Consider the following 27,914-nt stretch of genomic DNA (forward strand, 5'->3'; position numbering starts at 1 on the left):
ACTCTGCCCTCCTTGGCTACTCTGCTTGTTCCTCACCTTCAGTAATTTTTCTAATGAGTACTTCATACAACATGGCAACAAAGAACAGCTTTTCTTTTTCCTAGCCACTTTCTTTTTTGTTTTAATTTGATTTTGGTTTTGTTCAAATAACACACTAGGAAAGGAAAACTTCAATTTTCCAGGATTTTTTTTCACTCTTTAATTAGTGTATATCTGTATAGTTCTTTCCTAAGTCTAGATAAGTCTTGATGCCATCAACTATTACTGTTGCTCCAGTAACACTAACAGCAGAAAGAAAATATAAATCACTACATAGAGCAGCTTGCCAAGAAACGAGGGTATTTTAGTTTCTCTTTGCACTGGCCACACTAATGGAGCAACAAATTTTGTTCAAAGACATCTGATGAGAAAGAATAAAACCACATATAGAAAGGCAAAGAGCAGTAAAAAAATCTAGAGAAGAGTGAATGACTAAGACTCCTAATTTCATGCATATTTAAGCCCCTGGTTATGCCTAGCTGTGTTATCCAAAGAGTAGCTTACACGTGTGATGAATGCAGACAACCCAAAGCTGCCAGGGCACACACAGCACTGTGAGAATGAGACCAAAATAATTCCAGGCTAGATTTTATCTCAGTACAATGTATTTATCCAGCATGGAACTCTATGGAATAAGCATTCTGCAATTAAGCTATTTCCATGTAATCAGTCAATGCATTTCTAAACTGAATAGGAGATGCAGCAGTTCTGCCTTTATTAGTCACACACGAGGAAGAAATGGTTTGACATGTGATAATCAGTGGTTGCCTCAATGGAAGTGACCTGGAAACAGCCATATTCTAGACAGAGTGCATGAGGAAAATCAGCAGCAGAATTCAGTCCCTGGACTCCATGAGACAGACACTGGTTTATTCAGAGAACCAGTGGGCAAGCATCCCATGGGAGGCAGCTCTGAAGGGCAAAGGAGCTCCAGAAATCTGGCAGAAGGTTTTTAAGGACAACTCCTTCAATCATACAAACAGTTCCTCCTGATACTCAGCAAAACAAGTAGATCTATCAGGAGACTGGCCTGGCTAAACAGGTAACTTACAACAACACTCCAGTGCAAAAGGACAGAAATACAGTAAGTAAAATAAGGAATAGTCTTCAAAAAAGGAATCGGAAGAACGTGCTCAATTCTTCCTAAACATGATGGTATGCTGGGTGGTCAACTAGATGGGTAACCACTGTTCAGATGACAGGGCTTTGAGGGCAGAGATTATGGCTTTTACTCCACTTGAAGGCCAGTAACAAATGGAGTACTGCTGGGATTTATCCCGGGACATGTTCTATTTAGTATCCCCCACAGTGACCTGAAGCATGGTCACATCAAGTTGATGCAGGGGGCATCAAACCTGGGACCAATCATTACCCTCATGAATAGAGGGACCTGGATAGGCTGGAAAGACTCGGCAACACGAACCCATCCATACTCAAAAAAGGCAAATGCAAACCTGCACTTGGGGAGCAGCAGCCCCTTGTGGCAACAAAGGTTGGAAATTACTGGTTGGGGAACGGCTCTGCTGCAAAGCGCCCCGAGCACACCACGCTAAACACGAGCCACCCCTGGAGGCAAAGGGGGCCATCAGCTTGCCGCGAGCACCCTCGACAGCCGTTAGCAACTGGTGCGAAAGAGCAGGAAATGAGCGGACAGCACCGACCGCACTGCGAGCCCCGACTGCACGGCGAGCTCCGGCCTTCCCCGCCCCTCCGGCCTTCCCCGCCCCTCCGCGCTCGCCCCGCCCCGGACGGGCCCCGCCGTGCCCCGGAAAGCGGCGAGCACGCAGGCGCTGAGACCGCACGTGGCACCAGGGGCGCCATGGCGAGCGGGAAGGAGCTCCTGGACCGTGCTCAGGTACTGCGGGGAGCCGGCCTGGCGCTCCCGGAGCGCACCCGCGGCTGCGGGGAGCCGGCCGGGCGGGAGCGCGGCCGGGCCGGGCTTGACCTGCGGCTGCTGCCGCTGTGGTGCCGTTGCAGGTGAAGAAGGCGGTGGAGGCTCTCGTGGCTTTCGCCAGAAGCAAGGCCAAGGGGGACGCGCTGCTCCTCAACGAGAGAGAGAGCGTCCATCTCCTGGTGACGGTGTGGAAGGTCCCGCAGGTGGCAAAAGTTATCAGAATGTAAGACATTGATATCCGGCCGCGTGGTTACAGGGGTTGCTCGTGTCGTTTGGCTTGGAAAAGAGCACTTTGCAGATTCTGAGCTTAAGGGGTTTGACTGCTACGGCCTTGTCCTGGGGGCTTCCATGCCGTGACTACGAACTACAGCGTCAGAACGCTGCTTTAGTCCTACTTTTGGTATGACTGGAAGCTGGTCTGTGTCATCTTTTTGCACGGAGAATACTGATTCTGTGGTTTGCCAGTTACAGGGCATATGCCTTTCAGTCCTTAAGCTTGAGAAAATAGATCGCCTTCTTTGTCTTGACCTACCATCACCAAATCCTTAGTAAAACTTCTTTTTTCTTTCGATAACGAAACCTGAATATGAATTAGAAGTCTCCTTTTAAACTATAGCCGGGCTATAGTGAGAAAGTTTACATCCATGTATCAGGAAAGTTTTGTCTAATGACTGGATGCGGCCATGGCATGAAGGGAGGAGCATGAAGGCTCCTCCTCCTGGTACCCGTGTGGTAAGGGCTGCTGATCGATAGAGGATTCCCCCTTGTATCGGACTGGAGCCGCAGTGTTCCCTGGTTTCACATTCACAGTTCTGTATGCTTATCAAATGTAGGTTCTACTGAGGCTATTGAATAGTTAACAGAGTCTAAATACAGGCACTTCTCTGTGTTGTTAAAGGCTATTGATTTCTCAGTATAGTCCTAGTTCTGGGGAAAACAACTTTCTCTTGTTAGGCATTCTTTATGCATCTCATATTCTCATTATAGACCACTGCCCCATGGCATTCGACCAGAGACAACTGAGGTTTGCCTGTTCACAAAGGATGAACCAAATTTATCAGCAGAACAGACTGAAAATCTGTACAAGAAACTTTTACTCCGGAATGGGGTCAGAAGTATTAGCCAGGTAAGGGAGGTCCTTGATGGTATAAAACAGTACTGTCATTTCTTTCCTTTTATACCACCAAGAAGAATACAAGTTGTTCTTTTCTGCTGTATAATATTCTAATTCTCACTCGCATTATTTAGTAAGATTTTTCTGACTGCTGGACTTGCAGTGTTTCTAGAATACGAAGTTTACTCAGAATAATTTCTTCTTCAGTTTGAAACAGGATTTTTAGTAATCAGATACAATTTCTAGATAAATGTTCAATACTTAGTTTGAGTAACCAGTGGGGAAAAGTCACAATGTTTAAATACTTGAGCCCTTTGCAGCTGGATTGGATTGTTTATTCCACCAGCAATAAAACTATAAAACAACTTGTTATATTTAACCTTGATTTAGATGTTATTCATGTACTCAAGTTCTGTTTGATGATGTGCAGTTACTGTATAAGAGATCCATATTGTTTGATTCCTTAAAACAGTAGGAAATGGATACTTTTTGATTGTCTTCAGCGTTCTTAAAGAATGCACTGTGATGGACTATCAGCTATGCAGCTTTAATTTGTGCAGTTCTAACAAGCATTTCAGGTTGCATTTTCAGCAGTGGGGACTAAACTAGTGCTTGTGTTGCAGATCATTTCATACAAAACCCTCAAAAAGGAGTATAAAATGTTTGAAGCAAAGCGGCGCCTCCTGAACAGTTTTGATCTCTTTCTGTCTGATGACCGAATTAGAAGGCTTTTGCCCTCACATCTAGGAAAGCACTTCTATGAAAAGAAAAAGTAGGTCTTTAAACTTTGGAATTCCATTCTTACATTATCTGTTTTAAGATCAGATACTTCTTAGTAATGGAGGCATGGGTTTTCTTTTGGGTTTTCTAATTACTTCCTTTTTTTTTTACCCCTTTTGCTTTCTGTTTTAGGGCACCTTTATCTGTAAACCTGAAAGCCAGAGATCTTGCCAAGGAACTAGAAAAACATATTCAAGGGACTACACTCTCAGTTCACAACAAAGGGTGCTGTTAGTAAGTAAAAATAGATTAATACATCAATTGAAGGATGGTTCTACCTGAACTGTAGGAATCTTAAGTGAGTTATTTTTATTCCTTTATTGTGTAAATAAAAGATGTTAAGGGTCACCATTCCAAATAGGGGGCATTTTGAACCTTTACCTGTATAGTTAAATTAGTAGTTCTACTTAAGATTTACTGTGAAGTTGAGGGGGTTTGTCTCCTTTTTACCTAAGGAATTTTTAGGCACCTGTCACTGTCAGAGAACATGTACAGTCTTAGTTTTGCTCAATATTTTTCTATTTCCAGAATATTCTATTCTAATAAAATTTCTTTCATGTATTGTGTATCTGAAAGGATCTGAATTGGTAGTACTGCTTTGTAATGTAAGGCAGAAGTTTCATATCCAAATATGGACAGATGAATACAGGTGAATCTCTTCTAACTATTACCACAAAAGATTTTTGTAATAGCCATCACTCCTTTATGGTAATTGCAGATAAATGGGCTTTTTGCATTTCTGGGTATGCCTAAACTAAACAAGTAACTTGAAATAAGTTCATTTGCCCATGTATAATTATTATTTGTCTCTTTCAGTACAACACGCATAGGTCACACTGGGATGAAAGTGGATGAGATACTTGAGAATATCATTGCAGCAGCAGCAGTGATTGGTAACAAGTTACCAAAGGTACTGCTCATTTACTGCATTACAGACAAATGGGTTCATACTACTTCAGCCTTATTTCTACATGATATACTGCTTTTGTTTTTGCAGAAATGGAAAAATGTTAAAATTCTTCACCTCAAAACACTTAAATCTGTTGCACTTCCAATATTTACTGCAAATATCTCCAACCTGGATGAACTTGACAGACTGCCATCTCTCAAGAAAACTGAAATAAAGGTAACCAACATTTCTTCAAACTTTGCATAAATTAAATCAGTACATTTAGTTCTAGGTCTTTGTCTTCCTTCTATGCATTGTCATGTTGGGTTTAAATGCATTAGTAACTGATCCCAGGCTTTTATGGCTAAAAGTGCTGAGATACTCCTGCCTCAGTGCTTCAAATACTCAGTAATAATAATGAAATTATGGAAACTCCCTTACAGGTTTTAAAGAAAACTGGAAATAAATAAAGTGTTTCTAGATCTAAACTCAAGGGACCTGAGATTCATTCTTAGAGCTTTGCTTATACTGTTTATCCATATTTGCATTCTGCAAATACATTAACATATATGTGGATTTTGATTATGCTTCTGTTCTTTGTTGGTTAATCAGTGGCATCTGAATAATCTCACACTCATATATTTGTGTAGATATAGGGGGAGCTCATACTTGTTGAGATATAATAATTGACTGTTCCTTTCTGCTGAGTTCTGCTTATAAACATTTGTCTGAAACTAATTTGGACTGTGAATATTCAACTTAAAAACTGTGATGTTGACATTACTATAGTTGTAGCTATTTATAGTGAACTCCCACATGTAATGCATTTTTTCATATTTTACATATGGTTGATTAGTCCAGGTCTGTTGAATAAGGGTCTTAAATGTTTCTGCACCATCTAATTTTTAACCACATTAAAACAATTATACATTTAGAAATGGTAAAGGGGTTTGTTTGAGATGTATTTCTGATTAATTCTAGAAGACAAAACCCAAGAAAGTGAAGAGGAAAGCTAAAAAACTGAAGTCAAGTCAAGTCACTGTGACAACAGGAAGTAAAGCTGCTGCTGCTGCTGGTACCCAGGAGCCTGTGATAAAAGAGAAAGTAGAAATAATCCAAGAACCAGGTGATAATGATGATGAAGAAATTCCCCAACTGGTGCCTATACAAACAACAAGCTCAGCTGATCTGAAGGTAATTGTTGAATAATATTGAGAAACTTGCATTTCTGGTAAAACTAAAGGTTTTAACCTGTTTAAACTGTCCATTGCTCCTTTGAGAACAGTATATGTTAGCACACTTCAAGTAGATAAGGGTGCAGAGTTCACTTGAAAATATTTGTCATTTGTAATAGTTCTCACTGATCCTTCTTCCTGAAAAACAGGAAGTATGTTTCTTGGGTGGAAGGGTAATTTTTTTGTTTGTGTTAAATACAGAAAATGGAACCAAGTCCAGAAAAAGGTGACAATTTGGGCAAGAAAGCAAAAACACGCCTTGGTAAGAGAAAGAAACAATCTCTTGTGGTAGAGACTCCAAAATCAAAACCTGAGGGTACAGAAGAGTGTGTAAACTTGCAGACATCTTCAAAAGAGAAAAAAGCCAAAGCCAAGCAGGTCAGCAAGCCAAAGGAAGCAATAAAAGAAAAAGACGTGAAAAAGTCTCAAAAAAAGCCTGAAGCAAAGTCATTTACAACACCCAAAGCTGGCAAGTCAATACAGTCAGCCAGGAAGACTTCAAAACCACCAAAGCAGGCACCCAAAAAGGCGCGCGTGCCACAGTCAGCGTGAACATTCTGTTGTAACACATTTTGTATCATCATACCATAGTGTATTTTCAGTAAATGCATTTATTGAGGAAGTAAAATACCTTCTTAGAAAATCTGATCCCAAAAGGTTTTTTTCACCAAGATTACGAATGATTCATTGGTTTCCTTCTAATTTACAAGCTGGTACAAATAAACTCACGGTCTTAATGGCCCCGATCACCTTTTGTCTTTTCCTGGCCCAAACTGAAAACACTCAAATTTTTAAAGTGTCAAAGGGCAGAGAGGGGTCCATCCCAGGGAAAAAAGGCTGAGAAATATTTTAGTAAATGCTTTCTTTCTGAAGGAAGCATGTGTGCTAAGAGCAGCCATCATTTTAAAGGTGAAAAAACTGCTACAGTTTTTAAAAAAAAACGTTCAATATAATAAAGACAGGTTGACAGTGATTGATGTTGATGTTACTGCAAATATTTAAGTTAGCAGCCTGATAGCAAGCCACACATTTTTAGTTGTTTTTACCTAGGGTATTTGTGAGTTAAAAAGGCACAAGACAGTTTTGCTTTAACTATATATTTTGAAACATTGAGCAAAATCTTACCTTCACTTTTGGGCTTTATTACTGCTACCAGGACAGTTGAGAGTGTTCCTGTGTGATGGTAACAAAACTGTTTTTCTTCCATCTGAAAAAAACCAAAGCCTGTGTGAATTCCAGTTGTGACAGCCCTGTGAATTCCTGTTAAGGCATGAAAAATACAGACTTCAGGACTGAAAGGTGATATATTTGAAATTTTACAGAACTGTCCCCTTGTTCTCTGTTTGATCACTTGTCTGTTCTTTGCAGAATGAGTGAGAATACAAGGCAGGTTTGTGTTGAAAAGTCTTAGTGGTAAAAACTCCAAATAGGAGAAAGGTGGTAAGAGACAAGATTAATGAACAGGAACTAACCAGCCTAATTTGTCACTCAAAAAACTCATTTTAGGGTAGCCTCATATCAAGATATTGGCTACCTAGAAAGAAAGTGAGTGTTAAATAAAATGCAGTAAACACATTATAATGAGTATGAAAATATTCTGCTTGATCTGTGGCATCAATTTTTTTTTACCCTTTTGCAATCCTTTTTGTAACTTTTCAACTATTTTGTGAACCAAAAGTTATGATAGGTACTGAGTCTGTAATCCCAGAACACCAATAACATTCACTGTCACTGGAGGAGTAATCTTCCTCAGAAGCATTGTTTGTACACTCTTTCCACAAAACTGTGGAAGGTGCCTATGCTATTAGGCCTGGTGCCAGTTCATGTTGGCTTGATAGCTGTAGTTACTGGAACAGTGGCTTACCCATCATTAAATAAGGTGTTAGATATAACACCTTGTGGGAGCAGGCACAGGAAATCCTACATCTAACTGCAGTTCTTGTACTTGAGTACTCGGGAATGTAAAAAGATATGTATCAGATCATTAATGAACAAAAGGGTAAACTGTCTTGCCTTTTACATAACTGTTTTACTTACTGAATTTTATATCCTGCATTGACAACTTGTTTCCTGTTTGTCAACCTGAACTTGTATTCCAACTGCTCTTTTTAAACACAGTTAAAGGAGTTTATGTGCATTTGCAGAGGCACATTTGTAACTGTTTTGCAAATCTCTCTGGTGTCTGCGACCAGCTGGCCTCCACACTGGCAAGTGTGGAGATAAGCGAAGTAGATGCTCATCTGGGGATCACTTTTTTGAAGTGCCTCCCTTCTAGGGTGCTTGAGGTGGCGCTGCCTCAGCTGGCACAGCTGAGCGGGCCCAGCCGTGTCCGGCTCACCTGCGCACCGGAACGGTGGCGAGCGCTACTCCCAGAGAAGCGTCAGCTCCCAGATGCCATCAATCGCTACAGATCAGCCTTCGAGCCCTACCGCGGCCGTCCGGGGGCTCGGTGGGGCCGTTGAGAGCGGCGTGTGCCCGCCTTCCCTGCGCACAGCCGCGGGTCAAAGGCGCAGCCCGGACGTTCCCTCAGGTGTGTGGGGGGCGCGGCCTGGGCGTCCCTCAGGTGCGGGGCGTGTCCCGCACCTGCCCGCGGGGGGCGGGCGCGGCCCTGCCCTCAGGTGGGCGCTGCCCTCGCGCCGCTGCCGCCTCCCCTCAGGTGCGCGCGGCCCGAGGCGGCGGTGGTGCCGCTCCCGATGGCGGCCCCGGGCGGGCTGGGCCGCTGCGTGGCCGCCTTCTGGCTGGCGCTGGCCTTCGACGCGCTGGGGCTGGCGGTGCTGCTGGCCGGCGTGTTCGCCGACGTGTTCTTCTCCGACCTCCTCATCTACGCGGGCGGCATCGGCATCTTCCTCAGCCTGGTCTGGTGGGTGTTCTGGTACGCGGGCAACCTGGAAGTGCCGCCCGAGGAGCTGCGGGACGACGTGGGGCTGTCGGCGCCCAAGGGCCGCGGGGACACGCTGCTGCGGAGGCTGGTGAACAGCCTCAGCCTCCGCCTCACGGCCGCGCTCGCCCCCGCCCGCCCCGCCGACCTGGAGCTGCAGCGCGCCGGGGGCTCCCGAGGCCGCCACGCCGACCCCGGCAGGTGAGAGCCAGGGCGGGACCCGGGCCGGGACAGCGAGGGGAGAGCGGCTGGGAACTTTGGCTAGAGATCGGGAGAGCTCTCTTGCCCGAGATTCGATTTAGCTCTTGCTATGTTGAAACACCTGCTGGCAGCTGACGCTTCTTAAAATAAAAAGTAGTGGGGAATCTATCTCAGTTCAGGCGGAAAAAAAACGAGTGGGAAAGATTTAACAAATTGGATTAGGCAGGGAAGACAGTTCCTTGTAGCCGTCTAAAAACGGGAAAAGCGAGCAGGAGTGAAGCCCGGGGAGTGTGCTGGAGCTGTTGCCAGAGAGCAGCACAGGAGCCGTGGCATTCTGAACAGCAACCAAATGCTGCCCGAAATGGCCATTAACCAATATGCCACACGAGCTCTTGGGAGGGAAAGCCCTCTCGTTAGCACAGGAAATGTTGCTTCATTGGAGAACAAGACAGGTGAAATGCTGACTTGGATTTAACTTGGTAGAAGAGCTGTAGGTTAGAGGTTGAAATTCATAAATGCAATCAACAGTTAAACTCTTTGTCTTGAATCTTAGTCATCTAGAAAAATGTGATAATATCCAATGTGTAGTGTCTAGGTCCTATTTCAAAGCATGGTCAAAGAACATGAAGCTTTTCTAAATATCCCTAGTGTGTTCATTTATATGGCATATTCATTTAGGAAGAAAATCATGCTTAATGCCTTGAAAATGTGTGTGGGAAAAGTCAAGCCTTCACTTCACTACGTAAAATCCTCTATTGAAGAAGCCGTAAACACAGTTTTGTACTGTTTGAACTGTTCAAGGATTCTAAACATCTCACTGTTTTGATTCACTATGTACAAGATCTGCTTTTCCTGCTTCTCCTTGAAACAAAGTTCTGAAGACACTGTTGATTTACAGAAAAGTCCATGTGGAAATCATCTTCTTTCATGAAAGCCATGAAGTTTTCTTGAGAGGAAGTTTTAACAGTAGGGAGATTGGGTATAGATAATTATTGCTTAACAGAAAACTTGTAGGAGGCAGGAAAGAACAGCAGCATACAACTTTCAAAGATTGTTACTGCTTTTAGTTTATCATTAACTACACCTGCAATTAGAAAACAGGCTGTTGAAAATGAGTCATTCTATTTTCAGACCTCTTTTATTCTGAAAAATAAATAAAAATTGGTCTAAAATTGGCAAGTCCATATTTGCAGGGAAAGATTTGCATTTATAAATGACTATGCAGAACCATCCCGTCTTTTATGGCAATTACAGGTGTTGAGCTCAAAAGATAATCTGCTATCTCTGTAGATGCAATATGTGTACATGGATATCTATTCTGTTGTAATGAACTCCGAGTAGTGAAAGTTACCCATTATTTTGAAATATTTCAAGTTTTGTTCCTGATTTTAATTAGATTTATATGTTCTATAGAGATATATATAGTGATTTAGTACAAGATATCCCAAGTAAATGGCAGCTTCTGTTGCTACGGTAAACAAACTTCAATTATGGTAATTCAGAAGGAACCAAAACAGAAGGGGTGTACAGCAGTTATGTTACATATTGCAACATAAACTCTATGATTTTACTTGCAAGGTGAAACAAAGGATAACAAATGGTTTCACCTTGAAAGATAATTTAGGGTTCCCTTTTGAAGTAAATTCATCTAAAGTACCTTAGAACTTCTCGTAAACAACTGTCTGAATCAGATCATTCCTTGCTGATAGACTAAATCCTCTCCCCATCAGGAGATATGTATGAACATAACCAAACGGGTTAAACATGTTTGGGCAGATATTCTCTGGATGAGGAGGAAAAAAACCACCACCACCCACACACATATATTCAGAAAAAAAACCCAACCAACCAAACTAAAAAAAAAACAAAACCCACACAAAAAATTCCCCCCCTCAAAAGAGAAGCAAAAAACCCCAACCTACCAAACAAACAAACAAACCCAAAAAACAAAACACCAAAAACCTAAAAAAATCCAAATGCCCTGGCCATTAGGAAAGCTCCTTGAGCATTAACTTTTTGAAGTTATGAAAGGAACACTACATGTTGTTCTGATTTCTCATTTTAAAAATTACATAGTAGAGAAAGGTGAGAATTTTCATGACATGGAATGCTTCTATTAAAGTAATAACAATTTGTTTAGGATCCTTAAGCCTGAAAAGAGATGCAGAGTATAAAGTGTTCTAGAAGTCTATACAGTCACTATGGCAAAGGTATGAAGTGCATGCTTCCCAAAGCAAAGCAGGAACAAACTGTCATGTGCTGTGTAATAGAAGTGTGGCATTACTTGACAAAGGACAGTGGGACAGATATAAATTTACTGATTCAAAAATCCAAAAGACAAAGAAGAAGAGATGTATAGATACTATGTTTGGTTCAGGAAAGCCTGGGGCAGTCAGTGGCAGTTGAGATGATATCCTGAGGAGATATTACTTGTGTGCCATATTCTTATGCCTTTATTGTGACATCACGCTTGGCCACTATTGGAGATGGGCTAGTGACTTGATGGATCTTTCCTTTGGGTCCCAATTGGCTGCTAAACATGAGGAAAAGTACTTTTAAGATTGACCTTAAGTAACAATTTAGAGTTATATGGCTATTTTTGCTAAGACTATTTTGGAGTAACCTTTTCTTCATGTGTTATCTTCAGGATCTGTTGAAGACATGACTATTGATGTTATTGCCCCAAAAAGTGGGGGAAATGCTGCAAATCGTGGAAAGAGATTCCCTACTCAAAACAATAGGATTCTCTCATTGTGGAATAATCTCTGCAAGCATTGTGGATTCTCCATAAAATGGACATGTGGAGCCATATCTCTGCCAAATGCACCTATTTCAGTGTTGGACTGGACATGCTTTGAAATGGTGAAAAAAGATCCCACAAAATCTCTTTAAGAAGTGAGAGCTAAAAAGAATTGAACCTGATTTGCTGAAAAATCACTGTATCTTGTCATATGGTTGGTTTTACTGCTTTGTTTTAATTTTTATTATTTTTAATAACCTGCAAGGTTTGGATAAAAAGCTCTTGCACAATGAAAAGCTCTTGCACTGTTTTTTACCAGGGTCTGGAAGTTAAACTTACTGTGAATTTTTATAATGCCAGTGCAATACTTTTGTTTGTAAGGGTGCTTTTAAAATGTCTATATTAAACTGTTGATGCAAAGTTGCAAAAGTAGTAGAAGTTGTTTATAGTGTAAATACACAATTTACAGTGTCTATTGTAAAATTTAATTGTTATTTTAAAATAACCTGGGATCTGATATTTTGTAAGTAGACAAATAACACCAACAATGTTGGCATACAAGTACATTCTTTGTAGTTACAAATGATGTAATATGACGACTCTTGCAAGAGGGATTTTTAGTTCAATGACGTTGGAAATTATTTTCCGAATGCTGAAGCATTTGAGGGAGGGAACATGATTAAAGGAAACCCTGTTAATTAACAAGTACTCCAAGGCTTTATAAAACATTAACTGTACCTGCAAAAATATTTATATTAATGTTAGTGATACCTAAAATTGTGCTCATGATAAAATCATGTGGAGAAATTCTTCATGAGTTCTTCTGTTTTTGAACTAACACTAAGAGTTTGATGCCACCACCAGCAAATACTGGTAGGTCTTAAAATTTCAATGCACAATTGTTCTGTGCCACACCTCATTGAAAACTAGAGGTGGAATTAAGGAAAATATTTACTAGGAACACTGTGCCTGTACTTCCTTGTGAACTCTTGAAATCGTTCAGTGTTTTCTTGTAAAATTACTGGAGCAACTACTATGCATATTCTCATTTTTAAATGTTTTCCAGATGCTGTATATTTTAACAAATTCAGAAGAACACTAAACCTGGAGGTCTACAATGTAATTTCTCCTTTACTATCTGCAGTTTTTAGGAGGTGTATGCAATTTGTTTCCTCCTTTAAATGAAACTGCAATGTGACACCACTGCAGTGTTACAATGGTCTGATTAAAAACACCAAAGCAAACAAGCTCCTCCCTTAAAACCTGTAGATCAGTTTTCATTTACAAGATTTTTTTTCATTTCTTGGTTCTGAAAAGAGAGAGATGCTTTTTCTGATTCCCCATAGTTTCACTTACAAAATGAATTATGAGATAGGGTGATTAATAAGTGCAATGATTAGTAGCAGCTATAAATTAAGCCAAAACTCATATGTAGTTCATATACTTAGTCTGCAAAAAACAAAATTTTCTACTCAAATGTTGCAATAATAATTACTAGAGTGAATTGAGCAGGCCTTTGCATTCCTTGTATATTACAATATAATTGATCTTAAATCAAATATCAGTACTTAATGATTGTTGCATAAGATTAGAGTGCAACTTCACTCAAAAGTTATGTGGAATTCCAACTAGTTTACTAGTATGAATAGTATATGTTTTAAAAATGAAACATAGGAGCTGATCCATCAATTAAGAAGGGTGTTAAGCATGGAGAAGCTCTAAAGCACGGGGAGGTTACTGAGATGGTGAGTCCAAACAATGAGAGAGACAGTACTTGCTGTGGAGCAATGATACCTGCTCTAACTATTGTAACTATATTCTTTTTGAAAATGTCACTCTTTCATGCCATCCATTTGCCTTCTAAATCAGGAAGGCTAATACTAAAGAGAAACTGGGAGTCATCTGCAGTTACACATTAACAAATATTTAACACTATTTTAGTTCCATGATATCCTTATCAACTCTACTCAATGCAGCACAAAGTCCACTCAAAGAACTTTTACATTGGTGACTGGAAGGAAGCTCTTGGACATGTTTAGGACAGCTTGCTCTTACGTGAACAGAGTTGTACAGCTGAAAATAGAATTTGTCTAGCCATTGAGGAAAGTCCTATACATGCTGTTTGAAATCTTAGCCCAAAATCACAAAGAACCAAACTAGTTCTACAACTGGCTGCAGGAGTCTTTTGCATCTAGTTAAGTCTTAAAACTAGCTCAAAATGTCATCCTACATTCCACTAAAGGAAAAACGCTGACCCCTAGCTTCTAACTATGTGGATAAATTAAATACTTATTAGACTTTAAACGTGAACTGCATCTAATGGAAGTTTTCATGTGGTATATAATAGGAACATCTTCATCAAGGAAATATGAAATTATTAGTAATGTCTATAGAAATCTGTTTGATGTGACTTGTGAGAGTTGCTGGGAGCGACATAATTATTACAGTAGCAATTTGTGTTGAAAAGAAGCATAAGTATAGCAAGTTGAGAGGGCTAAAGTCATATAATGGCACGTGTTGCTGTAGCTAGTTTGTGTGAATGGGTGAATTGAATGTTACATATTCAGCCAAAGTCAGCTTTGAGTGGTTTGGGTGTTACTGATGAACTGCACAGGAGATGCAAGTCTCTGTTCATACTTATTCAGGTTGCTCTAGCAGTAGAATTTGTGTGTGTATACAATCCTTTGGGAGAAAAAAGTTACTAGCTCCGAGAAAAGTCTGTAAGACATTCTGTTTAATGACTAGTGCTTTAATGGAGGCCCAGCCTACACAGGGAGGATGAAAACCCAGAAATCTTACTTGATGTTCCTGTGCCCATGTTCTAGCAAATCCATTATTACTTCCCAAGGCCAAACTCCGCTTTGTTTAGGGCACGTTCTTGGCCCTCTTTAATATCAATTTAGTGGTTCGGACCATTTAGTTTATCCCTTCGGATTGTTTTCAGTTCTTAGCTGATAACTCTAGCGGGCCGTGCCCTGGGTGTCACCTGTCCTGTGAGGGGCTGCCCTTGGCTCCCACCGCTCACGGGAAGGGCCGGGGAGCGCTCGCTTGTGAACGATCCCGAGATGGGATCGCTCCACCACAGCCCTGGGGATATATCTGGATTTCTGCTCACCCACTCCGGGACGCTGGGAGCAATACCTGGAGTCAGTGTTAAAAACGGAGCAGTGACGAGCAGAGCTTCCCGCTCTTCTTGCCCGGCTTCGTCTCCGCGTACGGGGCTGGAAACGCCCTCTCCGTGCCCCTGCCCGGCTCCCTCGGTCCCCCCACACCGCGGCGGGCGGCGGCAGCGCTGCGGCTGCTCCCTCCCGGCGCTCCTTGCCCCTTCAGTGGAGCCGCTCGGAGCCCGCTCGGCGCCCGCTCGGCGCAGGAGCCGCTCGGAGCCCGCTCAGTGGAGCCGCCCGGCGGCGCGGCGCGGCGGTGCGAGGGGCGGGCTGCCCGGCGCGGTTTCCGCCCGGCCGCGCAGTTTCCGCCGGAGCGGCATGTGGCGGTGCGGGCGGCCGGGACGCGCCGGGCGCGGAGTGCGGCGCCGCGGGCCCCGCTAGCGGGGACGCGGCCGCCACCGCAAGGCAAGGGGGAGCAGCGGGGGGGACCCTCGGGAGGGGAGCGGCGGCTCCTGCGGCTCTGGCTGCTGAGGAGGGGCCCGAGCGGTGCCCCGGGCCTCCGAACCGTGCTCACGCGGCTTCCCCTCCCCGCAGGCGCCGTGACCATGCTGGGAGCGGACGAATTCATCAGCTCCCCGCCCAGGAAGACGGTGCGGTTCGGGGGGACCCTGACCGAGATCCTGCTTAAGTACGAAAAGGTGACTGCTGCTTCTCGGGAGCCTGCGCTGCGTACGGGCTGCTGGTTCCTGGGGTCATTCCGTGAGAAGACTCGTTTCGCCTTACGCAAGACAGTGCCTGAAGGCTTAGGGAAAAAAATTGAAGGCGGCTGAGAGTTGTAGGCTTGTGCCAGGCGGTATTGCTGTGCGAGTGGAAAGATTTCTCCCGTGAGTCAACCTGAGTGGCCGAGTGAATGTAAAGCCTGACTTATGCTAAAGCGTGCACAGGGATCCAGCTGTGTCTGCAGGGAGAGAAGCTGAAACTGAGCCAGCAGCCTCGGTTGTCTAATGGGGCAGCACCCTATTACTGCTGCTTCAGCCTTTCTGAGCTGGCTTTCTTGTGTTCTTGATGTACCTGTTCAGCAATAGTTGGTTGTTCAGATAACTTGATGAAATTGGTAGTTTTTAACTAAAGAAAAAAAAAAAAAAAAGCAAATAATTTATTTATTTCTGTTTTCCTGCTAGGGTGACACCACAGATTTTGAGTTGTTAAAACATCAGCTGTCAGATCCAGACATAAAGGTAAGACTTTGATAGTCAGGGGTCTGATGATTTTAGGTTCATCTGTCTGAGTGTAATCACCAGACAAGTCATTCTGGTGCTTACACAAATCCTTTGCTTTAAACATTCAAATCGTATTTAACAGCTTTTTTCTTTGTGGAAACCATCAGAATTAAAACTCTAAATGGAAAGAAAATGTCTATCTATACATATAAATATATACAGGATCTTCATAATTGGTGTCTCACGCTTACCGACTCTGCTCTACCCTTTGAGTCTGTCTTTGTTCCAGATACCATCTTTTTAGGTCACTGCTGCTTGATTATAGAGAGTATCATCTTCTGTAGATCGTACTGTGGTTTCTGTCTTTCATAGCATTTAAGTTGCATTGAATTTTACCTTCTGTTCTCACTAAATCTGGTTTCATTAGGCAGTAACAAACGTGTATTTAGTAGTTATACCCAGAAGTATTGTTTCACAGCTCTTCTGTATAGCTACAAGTACGCACCCCATTTGCTGTTTCAGGACTTGAATGTCCCTTCTGCTTAAACTCCAGCAGAAGAGAAAAGAAAATTATGATGGAATACAATTTCTTTTTAGTTCTTTTATGTTCTGTATGCAGGAAGTTTAGTTTCCTGCTCAGTCTGACTGAAGCCTTCATGGCAGGCTGTTGGTTTAGGAGTTGGCATGAATGTATTCTGCATTCAAGAACTTTCATTGAAAGTTCTTTCATATTAGTGTGAAAACAATTTCTGTTTACAGACTTAATCTTTGACTTCTGAGGATTTTGTTATTTTCTGATTGGTAGTACTGTTTATTGACATAGTTACCTGTTTTTTCTGCTTATTTTAAGGATGCCCAGATCATTAATTGGCTGCATGAATTTCGAGCTGCTGTTGCATATTTGACCAAAGAGCTTGAACAACTGGTCAACATTTTGCTGGTAAAATCTGTTTGCAACATGGGAAGATTAAGAGTTTAGTACTCAAAACATCCTTCTTTGACATCTTGATATTTGCTTACTTTTAGAGGCTGCCATGGTTGAGAAGGAGCCGAGAGGTAGTAGAAGAATATCTGGGCTTTCTTGGCAATCTTGTGTCAGCACAAACTGTCCATCTCAGGCCGTGCCTCCGGATGATTGTGTCACTCTTTGTCCCCCGTAAGTTACTTCTCTCTTAATCTTTGTATGCTCATCAAAGTCCCTAGATAGATAAATTCTGTATAACTACAGTCCATGACACAATTAATTATTGGGTTATTGAGGTTTTTCATGTTGATTGTGATAGTTTTCTGTACCTAGATTTTAGAAGATGTATTCTAGCTGCTAGTACAGATCCTGTTCTGAAGATGTTTTGGAAATGAATGAACTTGTACAATATTTTTACTACTAAAATCCAAAAGCTGAAGCGAGGATCATGTCAGATCAGAGGTTCTCATGAACCTCCTGGTTCTGTAAATAAAACAGTCTTTTAAGAAAGTCTTGTGGCTAATTTTGATGCTTTAGTCCTGGTGGAGATCATTGTCCAGTGTGTTTGCTATTGAATTTGTTACCTATAAGATTTATATAATTTTGATATAATAATTGAATTTTTTCCTAGCTCGAATAACCATCAGAGAAGATGATGTGGATATTTCAGATTCTGATGATGATGATGAAAGTGAGTATAAAGATTATATATAGATATATGCTGCTGTAGTGCCTTTACTAAAAATGTATCTAGTGCATGCTGCTCCTTTTTTTACAAAATTAATTGAGCTGAGTTCAAGTAAAACATCAAGAACCATCCTTAAATTCCCAAGTCAAAGACTTTCTTGTACTCAAGTCAGTGGTGTGCTAACCCACTCCTTATTACTTTCAAACTATTCCTGTTGGTGCAGCATCTGTAGGAATAAAATGTATAAGGAAGCATTCCTAGTTTTAAATTGTTTCAAAGCCAAAGAAAAGTTAGGAGTTGTTTGGTTTCTATTTACCTCAATGTACACCCCCCAAAAAAACATTTTGGCAAATATAGTTTCCTTATATTCCTATATTTGGCAAATATAGATTCCTGGGAATCTTTCCATTGTGTAGTTGATATCTACTTTTTTACTGGTTCCTGATTTAGTTTTCTGTAACCAATTGCATAAGAATTATTTTTTCTTTCTCTAGACATTTCTGAAAACTTTGATACATGCCACAGAGCATTGCAAACTGTTGCAAGATATGTTCCTTCGTAAGTATAGAGTCCTTTGGCTTTGTGTGTCCTTTCCTTGCAGATTTAAAGCTTGTGAACTGATGGGTTTTTTCCTCTCTTAATTGGAAGTATAATATTTCATTTCATTGCATGATTTTCCTAGTATTCACTAACTGGTAGAATGCTTTATACAAACATTATGAAGTTTCTTTCAGGCATCAGCAGCTGAAAATCCTGTTGACAGAAATGGGAAGTAGGAAAAGTGGTGTTGATAACTTGTTCATGGCTTCTGTATTTTATGTTCTGTATTTATATGTAGTGATATTTGAAGTGCATTGTGAAAGTTTGCCACTTATTGTCTGCCCAGTGATCCTTGCCAAACCACATTTTATACAATTGCTTACCCTAAAATAAAGTTCCTGTGAAATAAGCTTATTCCAGTACATCTTTAGAGTGCTAGAGTTAAGTATTTGCAAACCTGTAACCTTTAGGTCTGATTTTTGGTTTTTAATTAATTATAGGACACCACAGTTTCTCATGCCGATACTTGAGGAATTCTTTCCTTTCATTAATAAATCAGAAAGAACTCTGGTAAGAGCTGTGACTATTTTTGTTGATTTGTTCACCTGGTTTTCTAAATGTATTCAAATATTCTGTATAGTATTGCAACTGATTTGATGGCAGTCAATGCAGATTTTTGAAGAATATAGTTATATATATAATAATTACATATATAATAATCATGTGTGGTGTTGTGTCTATTTAGTGTAAGGCTGTCCAAGCATTCTTGAGTTCCTTGTGTGCAAGCATTGTATTCATCGATAATGACATCACCACATATTTTTTCCCCTGGATTGCTTTCTTAATCAATATATACCATGGACCTCCTTGACGAGGAGTCTCAGGTTGTGTAGTAAGGAGACCTGTCTTGTTTGTTATCAGCCTGGAAAGTCTTTGTCAGAGGAACAGGGGATTTGATAAGCAAACAGGAGGCAATGGACATTACAGGCGAAATCCAAATTGCCAATAGAGTAGAGCCCTAAGTTGTTTTATTACATCTTTGGCATAGTGTTTGTGTGCTGAAAAACAAGCTGGAAACCTTTGACAGGTTATGGCTCTTGCTTGATCTTTCTATTTGCTTGTTCCAACTTGATTAGTTGGCTCTTCATGTTACAGGAAGGCAAAGCCCTGCACCTCAGGCTAAGTGCACTTGAAGCTGTGTTTCGAACTCATCGAGTGCTGAAAAATCCCCAAAGTTCTTTATATATCTTGCAATTTTTTAAAAATTTATGTTTTTGTTGTTATTGTTTTAATTCTAATAACTTTAAGCACCAGCTTCCCATCTGTAAAATGGGGGGGGGGCAACAACTCTTACATGGTGTTAAGAGATTTATTTACTTAGCAGCTCGGTGAGGAGCAAGATGTGAAGAAATGTATAGCTGTTTTCAGGGCAAAACTCAAATGAAGTGTAATAAAATATGGTCCATCCATTGTTGTTAAATATTACAATTTATACCTTTTTATTAAACTTCCTCTATCCATTTTATGTACTGACTAAGCCTGTGAAAAAAATTAGCAAGATGGCCTGTGGAAAAATCATATGTGCTCATGTAATTAAAGGTTGTGTTATAATGCTTATTCACAAATAGACTGTGGTGTACTTAAATGTGGCACTTTACCTGATTTTATCCAGTGACTTGACAGTTTTGCTTTATGAACATTTGCTTTATGCAGTGTTGCCTTTTGTACATATTTGTGTACACATGGGTGGGCCCCTGCATGCTCACAAAATAATGGTTAAGCTGCTTGATTTATAATCAGAATGACTGAAGAGGCATAGCTGTGTAATTTAGAATTGCTGCTGGTATATTATAATAATCTGAAATAAAGATGCATTGGGTCTCATTTCAAGCATATATAGCTGGTTCTAGATAAAACAAAGCATATGCTTCATTTTCCTAAAGAAAGTTTAGACATAAATGCCGATGAAAATGAGTAACTTCCCTTATAGAATCTTTACACTTTATCTAGAGGTAGTGGGGAAAATTTGCATGGAAACAGTAGATTAAGTAGTTAATGGTGACATAGCTTAACTACTGAAAGTTAATGTTTAGTTTATACATTAACTTACTCTTGATTGAACACAGTCTGTTTAACCTATTTCTGGGTCTTTAGATAACAATATAAGAAGCTTGTTTTCTAGAAGTCTGCAGAAATTTGACTTTTCTTTTAACACCATTATTGATACCAATTAACTTTGTATTATAGGAATGTTATGTCCATAACCTGCTGCGAGTTACTGTGTATCTTCCAACTCTAAGGCTTCAGATTCTGGAGCTTATTATTGAAAAGCTGCTGAAATTGGATGTAAGTTTAGTCTGTGTTATCTTTTATGGAAGGTTGGCATTAAAATACACAGAGTAGGAAATTAAATGTGCTTCAGTTTTAGACTTGACAAAAAATGCACTTGTGATCATGAGTACAAACCCATCCAAATTTACACTTCATTCCCAGGATAGAGTTGTTCCCACAATTGAGGGTAACTGTATGGTGTGTACCATACACCCTGCCTGAAATCTCTGCCAGAATCCAAAGAACTTATCTTGTGTTGATCTATGCTAATGTGCAGAGAATGTGCTTCCCTTTGTGTGGTTGACTGGTTGTGTCATCTCTTTGAAGTAAAAGGATTACAGTCCTACAAAAAGGCAGGAGGGCTAGCACTGTAAATGATCATGGCTTTTTGCCTCACTGTGTAACTTGTCTGGGAAGAGCTTATGCTGGGGATGTAAAGTTTTAGAAAGTTTGTAGTGTGCATTTGTGTATGGCACATCTCCTTTTTAAAATGTTTATTTAATCCAGAACAAAAATGTAGTCAAGAAATTACTCATGTTGTCATGTCTTTTATATAAATAATAAAAAAACCAATTTCATATTATTGTCATTTTATAGAAATTAATTTCCTGTTTGCAACTGTAGGTTAGCACTCCACAGCAAGATATTGAAGATGCTGAAGAAACTGCTAATAACTGTGCTAGTGAGGAAAAATCTACAGAGGAGGGACTTTTTGCCATGGTTGGTTATCTTGTTTTATGAAATTTTTTTTAGTAAAATTATCGTTTCTGAGGTGGCTATGAACTAAGTGTAGAAATTCATTATTACTTTGTTGTTACTGTACTGCATACTGCTCTTGAAACCTGAACAGCTGACAAATGATTAATGTGTTCTCAGGTGTTGACTTTATTCATATAAACACCCAGTGTTGCATCCAGCAAATCAATTTCATTATGTAAAAACGCAAGCAGCTGTGCAATAAAGCTGGTTAAAGAATTCATGATACTTGGCTTAGTGTGCAAAAATTTGCTTATGCTGTATAATGAGATACTGCTTTGCTAAAAAAAAAAAAAGAAAGATGAAACTTCAGCGCATTGCTGAAAGATAAATTTAGTCTCACTTTTCCTGTAATTGCTGTCTCTGAGAATTGTGTATTTAACAGCTGCATGTGCCATTTTATCTACCAGGAGGAAGATGAAGACAAAAAAGGAAACAAAGTTGTCTCTCCCAGTATTGAGAGAATGGCCCATCCACTTGCAGAGCGCCTGGATATCCTGATGACCATTCTGTTTTCCTACATTAAAGATGTTTGCCATGTGGATGGTGAGAACTCTTGCTCTATAACCATATTTGTTGTTTTGCTAACAAATAAGAAACACATATGAGGAGTTCTTGCTTTCTGTACTGCAAGATAGAGCAGAACTCTGCCATTACCGGGCTCTAGTCCACATTCCTCTGCCCAGGTATTGGGAGAGGTACAGTAAGGACTTCAGAGGTTTGGTCTTCACTTGGAGACATTTTGATGCCGTTAACAAGACACTGTATCCAAACTGTAGTACAGTATAAATGTTTTTATCATTTGCTCTACTTGAGTATTAGAATTATGGATCCTTTCAACATCACAAGGACTGGAAGTAGATCAAAACAACCAGACACATCGCTCAATTGGCTTTCTTACAGGGGAAAAAAGAAGAAAGAAATATCTTTCACTGTTATATATTAAGGGTTTGAATTCCCTAGATTTATATATTTAAAACAATATTTAGAAACCATTATGTTGTATCTTCCCCACATAAGCCAGCATAAGCCAGGTGATTTATTTCTTACTGTTTTCTTACTCTTCTGAGCTAAGACATTATTGCATTTTGCATGTCTAGCAGCTTTATATATGTGCACACTCAGAGAGAGTCTTTGCTTACACCACCTTAAAAAACAGTAGAATTGAATTGGATTTTTAGATGTCAGATAAACTGAGAAGTCAATTTGGCAGTTTTTCTTTACATATTTCCTGCTGGTGTAGAAAGATATAAATACCACTTCTGCAGTATGAGGCCAGGAAAAACCCCCTGAAATGGCTCATTTTGTTCTGTTTGTTTGTTGTGTAGGCAAGCTCGACATCAGCAACACGAAGGATTTGTATCGGGATCTGGTTTCTGTTTTTGACAAGCTCATTTTACCAACCCATGCTTCATGTCATGTACAGTATTTCATGTTTTACATCTGTAGCTTTAAATTGGTGAGTAAAAGCTGTTTTTAAAATGCAGTGTCCTCTGTCATTTCTGCATCCTTGTTTTGATTTTTTTAACAGAACAGTTTTCTCTACTGTAATTGTATTCTAAAGATAGCAAGTACATCAGGATTCATTAGTACTTTTGCTTTCTTTTCCTTCTCTGTTACTCCTTTCTTTTTCTTTATGGTTGCTCTTCCTATGTTGTTCATAAACCACTTAAAATGGAATCTTAGCAAGTGTGAAGGAACAAACTTGGTTAAAACTAATCTCTTTGACAAAAATCAGTTGGACTCTTGCACCTAAGACACGGGATGCAAGTTTCCTCAGTATCCCAAAACTATTGCAAAGATGCTATCTGTTAGCTTTTTGATTGGAAAATCGTGTCTGCTGTTTGTTGTTCCCCCACCTCTCTATTTTATCATCTCTCTCAACAAACTGTTGTTCTTTCTTTTACAACTGAGTATAGAAAAAACCACAGAAATGAGTGGTCTTCCATCACGTGCAGAAGTGGTTATTTACTCCAGTTATGGGTAGAATTTTTTTATTGGTTTGCTTATGGAAATTATAGGAATTGATTATTAAGAATCTACTACTTAAACAATGTCATCTCACAATTTCTATGTATCTTTTTTCCAGGGGTTGGCCGAGGCATTTTTAGACCATCTTTGGAAGAAATTGCAGGATCCAAACAATCCTTCAGTAATCAGACAGACTGCTGGGAGTTATATTGGTAGCTTCTTGGCAAGAGCTAAATTTATTCCTGTTGTGTAAGTTGTCTTCATACATGAGCACAACCAGACAATTCTTGCTATTGTGGAGCATAAAGCAGAGAATTGGTCTTCTATTCCAACTGCTTTGTCAGTAAGCCTGAGTCAAGAGTCTTGGTTGTCCTTTCAACAATAGTGGTTCAGTATTGTCTTGAACTTTCCAGGAAAGATTTGCACATACAGGATGCAAACTGATGATTGCTGAGGTTCATGACTTGCTGTTTAGGCCTTCACTTTCCAGGAAGTGCTGAGCCATGGGTAGGTTGTGCTGACTTCAGGCAGTCATGGATTCCCAGTGTATCTGATCTTTTTAGTACCCAGTGTTAGACACTTTATGTAGGCTCTGGAACAGGGAGATCATTTGTTCTAGTATTTTGATAGAAAAGAGTTAAAATATCTTCCTTTTTATGTATACATTCTATATTTTTGTGCTGTTCTGTGTGGGTGTGGCGACTTTAACACTGGAGTTAGTTGGATATTGGACTTACCTAGTGGGCATGGGAGGCATTGCTCTGTACCACCTGTAGCCAAGGATTCTGATTGTTTACTGTGGATTCATCTCTGGGCATCCTGTCCTTTCACTGACTGGGGTTTTCAGTGCTGATTGATTCATTTTATGCTGAGATAAAGGGGAAAGCTCATAACAGAATAATTTTTTTTATAGAGAGATTTTCTTACTGATGTTTTCATAACCACTGAGATTCTTGAATATTTGTTTAACATATTTTCTACACCATTTCAGGTGTTATTTTTACACTTCTTTTTTCTCCCTGCACTATAGTACAGTAAAAGCATGTCTGGATCTTCTGGTGAACTGGTTGCATAAATACATTGATAATCAGGATACAGGAGCTAATGCCTACTGTGATGTAGCTCTCCATGGGCCGTTCTATTCTACATGTCAGGCAGTGTTCTATACGCTTATTTTCCGTCATAAACAACTTTTGGATGGAAATTTAAGAAAAGGTGAGTATAGTAGGTTTGAAAGGATTCATTAGAAGTTTTACTGTTGCTATGTTTTATAGTGGTAAATTCAGTCAAGTATCTGATGGCAAGTTTATGTTGTTGTGTTTAATTAAAATGAGGTGGCTTGTATACATGTTGGGGCCAGACCTCGACTGTGAGAGTGCCCCAGCATGTGTTCCTGTGGTGGTGTGCAGAGTGCAGGCATGTCACACTGGAAATTCTTAGAAATTAAGTTCAGTTTATACCATATCTAACTTTTATTTGCCAATTGTTTTTATTTTGAAGGTCTGTCTTATCTGCAGAGTTTAAATTTTGAGCGCATTGTCATGTGCCAGCTAAACCCCCTGAAGATTTGTATCCCTTCTGTTGTCAACTTGTTTGCTGCCATTACCAGGTACCTGCTCACTTACTTGTTTCAGCTTGGTTCAGATTTTGTGGGTATTTAAAACCAGCACAGGGTTTTGTTAGGCACAGTATTGAACATTTCCTGAGACATAACACTGCCCATATTACAGGTGTAGTAAGTTTATTCCTAGGTCAGTGACAGTGGAATCCTGCATTCCTATGAAATGGATTGCTCTGTGTTGGAGCCAGTGTGGTTGTGGGAGCTTATAGGAAGAGAACAGACACCTTATCTTGTGACGGTCTTGCAAACTCCTAATATCAGCTGGAAAATGGAAGATAGAAGCGATATTTGTTACAAAATAGCTTTGTGTTTTCATACTATCCATCTGAAAATCTTGCTTTGGGTGTGCTGGAAGTGCTTATCATTTCTTTATTCCCTTTTTTAAAGGAAATACCAGCTGGTGTTCTGCTACACGATTATTGAGAGGAACAACAGGCAGTTCATTCCCGTTGTGCGGAGCGGCACCGGGGGGGACCTTGTGCAGACCTGCACCAACCCCCTCGACAGCTTCTTCCCCTTTGACCCCTACATACTCAAAAGGTAGAATTGAAAAGTGAGCAACTCCTTTGTGCCTTCTAGAAAATAATGAATACAACCTGTAGGACACTGTCAGTGTTTCTGCTGTTCACTTTCTTCCCTGATTCTTTGTACCTTTCATATGCCACATTTCAGCCAGGTTGTCAAAGGTTTAAATTAAAATGTACCCATACTGTTAATATAACTCCTCATTCTGTGCTTTGTTTCCTCTCTCAGATCAAAGAAGACCATTGATCCTATGTATCAGTTCTGGGAAGAGCTGAGTGCTGAAGAGCTTGAGAATCTGAAGAAACCCATTAAAAAGGTAATCTTGATCCAAACACATTTCAGCTATCAGCTGCATTTATTGCAGAATAATTTTTTAAGTAGATAAGAGCATACTATACATTTAGGGGAAGCTGTGACTGAAATTTGGACGCTTTAGGAATTGATCCATTCTTGCCTTGAGAGCACTTTTACCACTTCTGCAGCACAGGACCCATGTGAAAGCTTTATGAATGTTCTCAGAAAATGGACATGATGATGTCACTGGGAAATCCACCCTTTGAATGTGATTTAGTTCCCATATTTCATAATCAGAGTACATCTAATTCTCTTACCATTCCAACTGGTCGTGCCAATTACAGTGTAAATCCAAGTCTCTAGTAAGATTTAACAGTATCCTCCTGCTCTCACCAGTCCTTTTAAATTTTTACAGGGTACTTCTGAAGATGAAGATGATGACTTTTTGAAAGGAGAAACTCCTCAAAATGATGGTGTGGTTGAAATTGCACCAAATTCTTATGAGTCCAACACACGGAGCCCTGTGAGCAGCATTGGCTCCCCTGCAGACTGTTACGTGCCGTACCCACTGTGACACGGACAACCAGAAGGGAAAAGGTTGAAAATTGTGTGCAATGTTTTGCTCTGGAAAGAGACTTGAGCTCAACTTTCCAAACTGGCAAATGTTTAAGTAACTACATTTAAGAAAAATTACTGTTTCTTAGTCATCAGATTTCTACAGATATGTTATAGTGAACTTATATGTTGCTAGAAAAAGCTTAGAGAATAAATAGGGTGATATTTTACAAATTTCACATTGAAATGGTTTTTATGACCTAGAAGGATTTTTTTAATAGTTTTTTCCAACTCTCCAAAACTTTGTTTACTAATGTTTCTCTAGAAGGTGTTGTATATCATGGGTGAAATTCTGGTGTTTCTTCCTGCAGATTTGTGTGGGGGTCAGAATTCCACTATCAGTGTTCTGAGTGATGATTCTTCTTGAGGTGGTTTCAAAGTAATGGTGTAATCTCTCAATAAGGCAGGGCAGGAGTCCAGTCTGGCAGTGGTTTTCCACACACGTCTCTTCAGCTTTTCCTGTCTGTAGAGCTGTACTTGGTGAAGCCATTTGCTAGTTGGAAGTATGCTCAGACAGAAAGAATTATCCCTCCTTAAATCTGTAGCTGACACACACCTTTCCCAGCTAGGAAAGTTCAGACATGTAAAAGTGATGGTTGCTGGAAGTGTTGAAAATGAGGGAGTAGCTGAATGTATTATTTGTAGATAGTTTTCTTTGGGGTGCTTGTGAAGCACTCAGAAACAGGTATTTATTTGCCAGATTTGAAGTTTCTATGTGAATGCTGAAAACAAGAAAAAAAAAAAATATTCCCTTGTGGAAAGGAAGTGATGGTGTCAGTGGTGTCCTTGTGTTGTCCATGTGTCTGTCAGTCAGTGGAGAGTTTCTCTACAAAGGTTTCTTGTCTTTTCATGGTTGCTGGCTTTTAGATTTGAGTAAGAATATAAACAATGGGAAAAAAATAAGTGTTATTTGTGTAACATTTAGTTGAAAATTTTGTGTATTTGAGACTAAACTCCAATTGCCCTTCAGAATCTGAACTTGGAGGTTCTCAAGACAACATTTTTATTTGGAGCCAATAAACTTTGATGCAAACAGTGCAATTCTTAAGATCCTTGAGAAAACCTCATCTCTGTATGTAACTGAGGTGCTCTCTGTGTAGCCTGACTTCTCAGAGTTGGGTTGTTCATTCTGACAGACTGCAGAAATTACTTTTGGGGATGATGCTGCGAAGTGCATAAGTGGATCTGTTCTTCATTGTATAAACTGAGAGGCTTTGGTTTTTTATTTGTACTTTATTGTCAGTCCTGAGTAATAAACAATAGAATTCTGTCCGAAATAATTGCATTTTCTCCTGGCACGGAAGAACCCTCAGATCAACAGCAAGGAAAAATCTTTTGAAAGATGCCTTTCATACACTACTTCCAAGATGAGGATGTGTAAAACTTTCCCAGTTTTAATACCAGGTATGTGATTCAGGAGCTTCCATGTATCATGAAAAACAAACAAACAAAAGCCTGTGTAATGTGTAGATATTGAACTGTCTGTACTGAAATTGCACAGTCTTGTTTAAGTGT

General features: G+C 40.1%; 3 protein-coding genes and 1 long non-coding RNA gene across 5 annotated transcripts; 3 read left to right on the forward strand and 1 right to left on the reverse strand.

Moving 5' to 3' along the window:
• Window positions 1-1,776: 1,776 nt before the first annotated feature.
• RSL1D1 (ribosomal L1 domain containing 1) lies at window positions 1,777-6,924 on the forward strand. Of its 2 annotated transcripts, none has more exons than XM_015642441.3 (9): window positions 1,777-1,894; window positions 2,017-2,156; window positions 2,921-3,059; window positions 3,671-3,819; window positions 3,960-4,061; window positions 4,644-4,737; window positions 4,825-4,953; window positions 5,698-5,910; window positions 6,153-6,924. In XM_015642441.3, exons 1-9 carry the CDS (start codon window positions 1,859-1,861, stop codon window positions 6,501-6,503), a joined length of 1,353 nt encoding a protein of 450 aa, XP_015497927.1. In that variant the 5' UTR covers window positions 1,777-1,858; the 3' UTR covers window positions 6,504-6,924. The 2 variants fall into 2 exon arrangements, with proteins under 2 accessions (XP_015497927.1, XP_015497929.1); XM_015642443.2 differs by having other exon boundaries at window positions 5,701-5,910.
• On the reverse strand, window positions 5,653-7,163 carry LOC117245158. The gene is made up of 2 exons (XR_004499491.1): window positions 7,077-7,163; window positions 5,653-5,803 (listed from the first exon to the last, which is right to left on the reverse strand). It is a non-coding gene; the product is annotated as an uncharacterized LOC117245158 (long non-coding RNA).
• Window positions 7,164-7,869: 706 nt separating this feature from the next.
• On the forward strand, window positions 7,870-12,580 carry TMEM238 (transmembrane protein 238). The gene is made up of 2 exons (XM_015642446.3): window positions 7,870-9,030; window positions 11,678-12,580. The coding sequence occupies exons 1-2, from the start codon at window positions 8,645-8,647 to the stop codon at window positions 11,685-11,687; spliced, it is 396 nt and encodes a 131-aa protein (XP_015497932.1). The 5' UTR covers window positions 7,870-8,644; the 3' UTR covers window positions 11,688-12,580.
• Window positions 12,581-15,276: 2,696 nt separating this feature from the next.
• Window positions 15,277-27,676, forward strand: RRN3 (RRN3 homolog, RNA polymerase I transcription factor). The gene is made up of 18 exons (XM_015643274.1): window positions 15,277-15,339; window positions 15,469-15,572; window positions 16,056-16,112; window positions 16,945-17,034; window positions 17,121-17,250; window positions 17,690-17,749; window positions 18,241-18,304; window positions 18,787-18,856; window positions 20,534-20,632; window positions 21,242-21,337; window positions 21,784-21,919; window positions 22,702-22,832; window positions 23,463-23,593; window positions 24,375-24,559; window positions 24,845-24,953; window positions 25,353-25,505; window positions 25,719-25,806; window positions 26,200-27,676. The coding sequence occupies exons 2-18, from the start codon at window positions 15,480-15,482 to the stop codon at window positions 26,356-26,358; spliced, it is 1,851 nt and encodes a 616-aa protein (XP_015498760.1). The 5' UTR covers window positions 15,277-15,339; window positions 15,469-15,479; the 3' UTR covers window positions 26,359-27,676.
• The last annotated feature ends 238 nt before the right edge of the window (window positions 27,677-27,914 follow it).

The sequence above is a fragment of the Parus major genome, chromosome 14, assembly GCF_001522545.3.
Source record: "Parus major isolate Abel chromosome 14, Parus_major1.1, whole genome shotgun sequence".
In the NCBI taxonomy this organism is placed as follows: Eukaryota; Metazoa; Chordata; class Aves; order Passeriformes; family Paridae; genus Parus; species Parus major.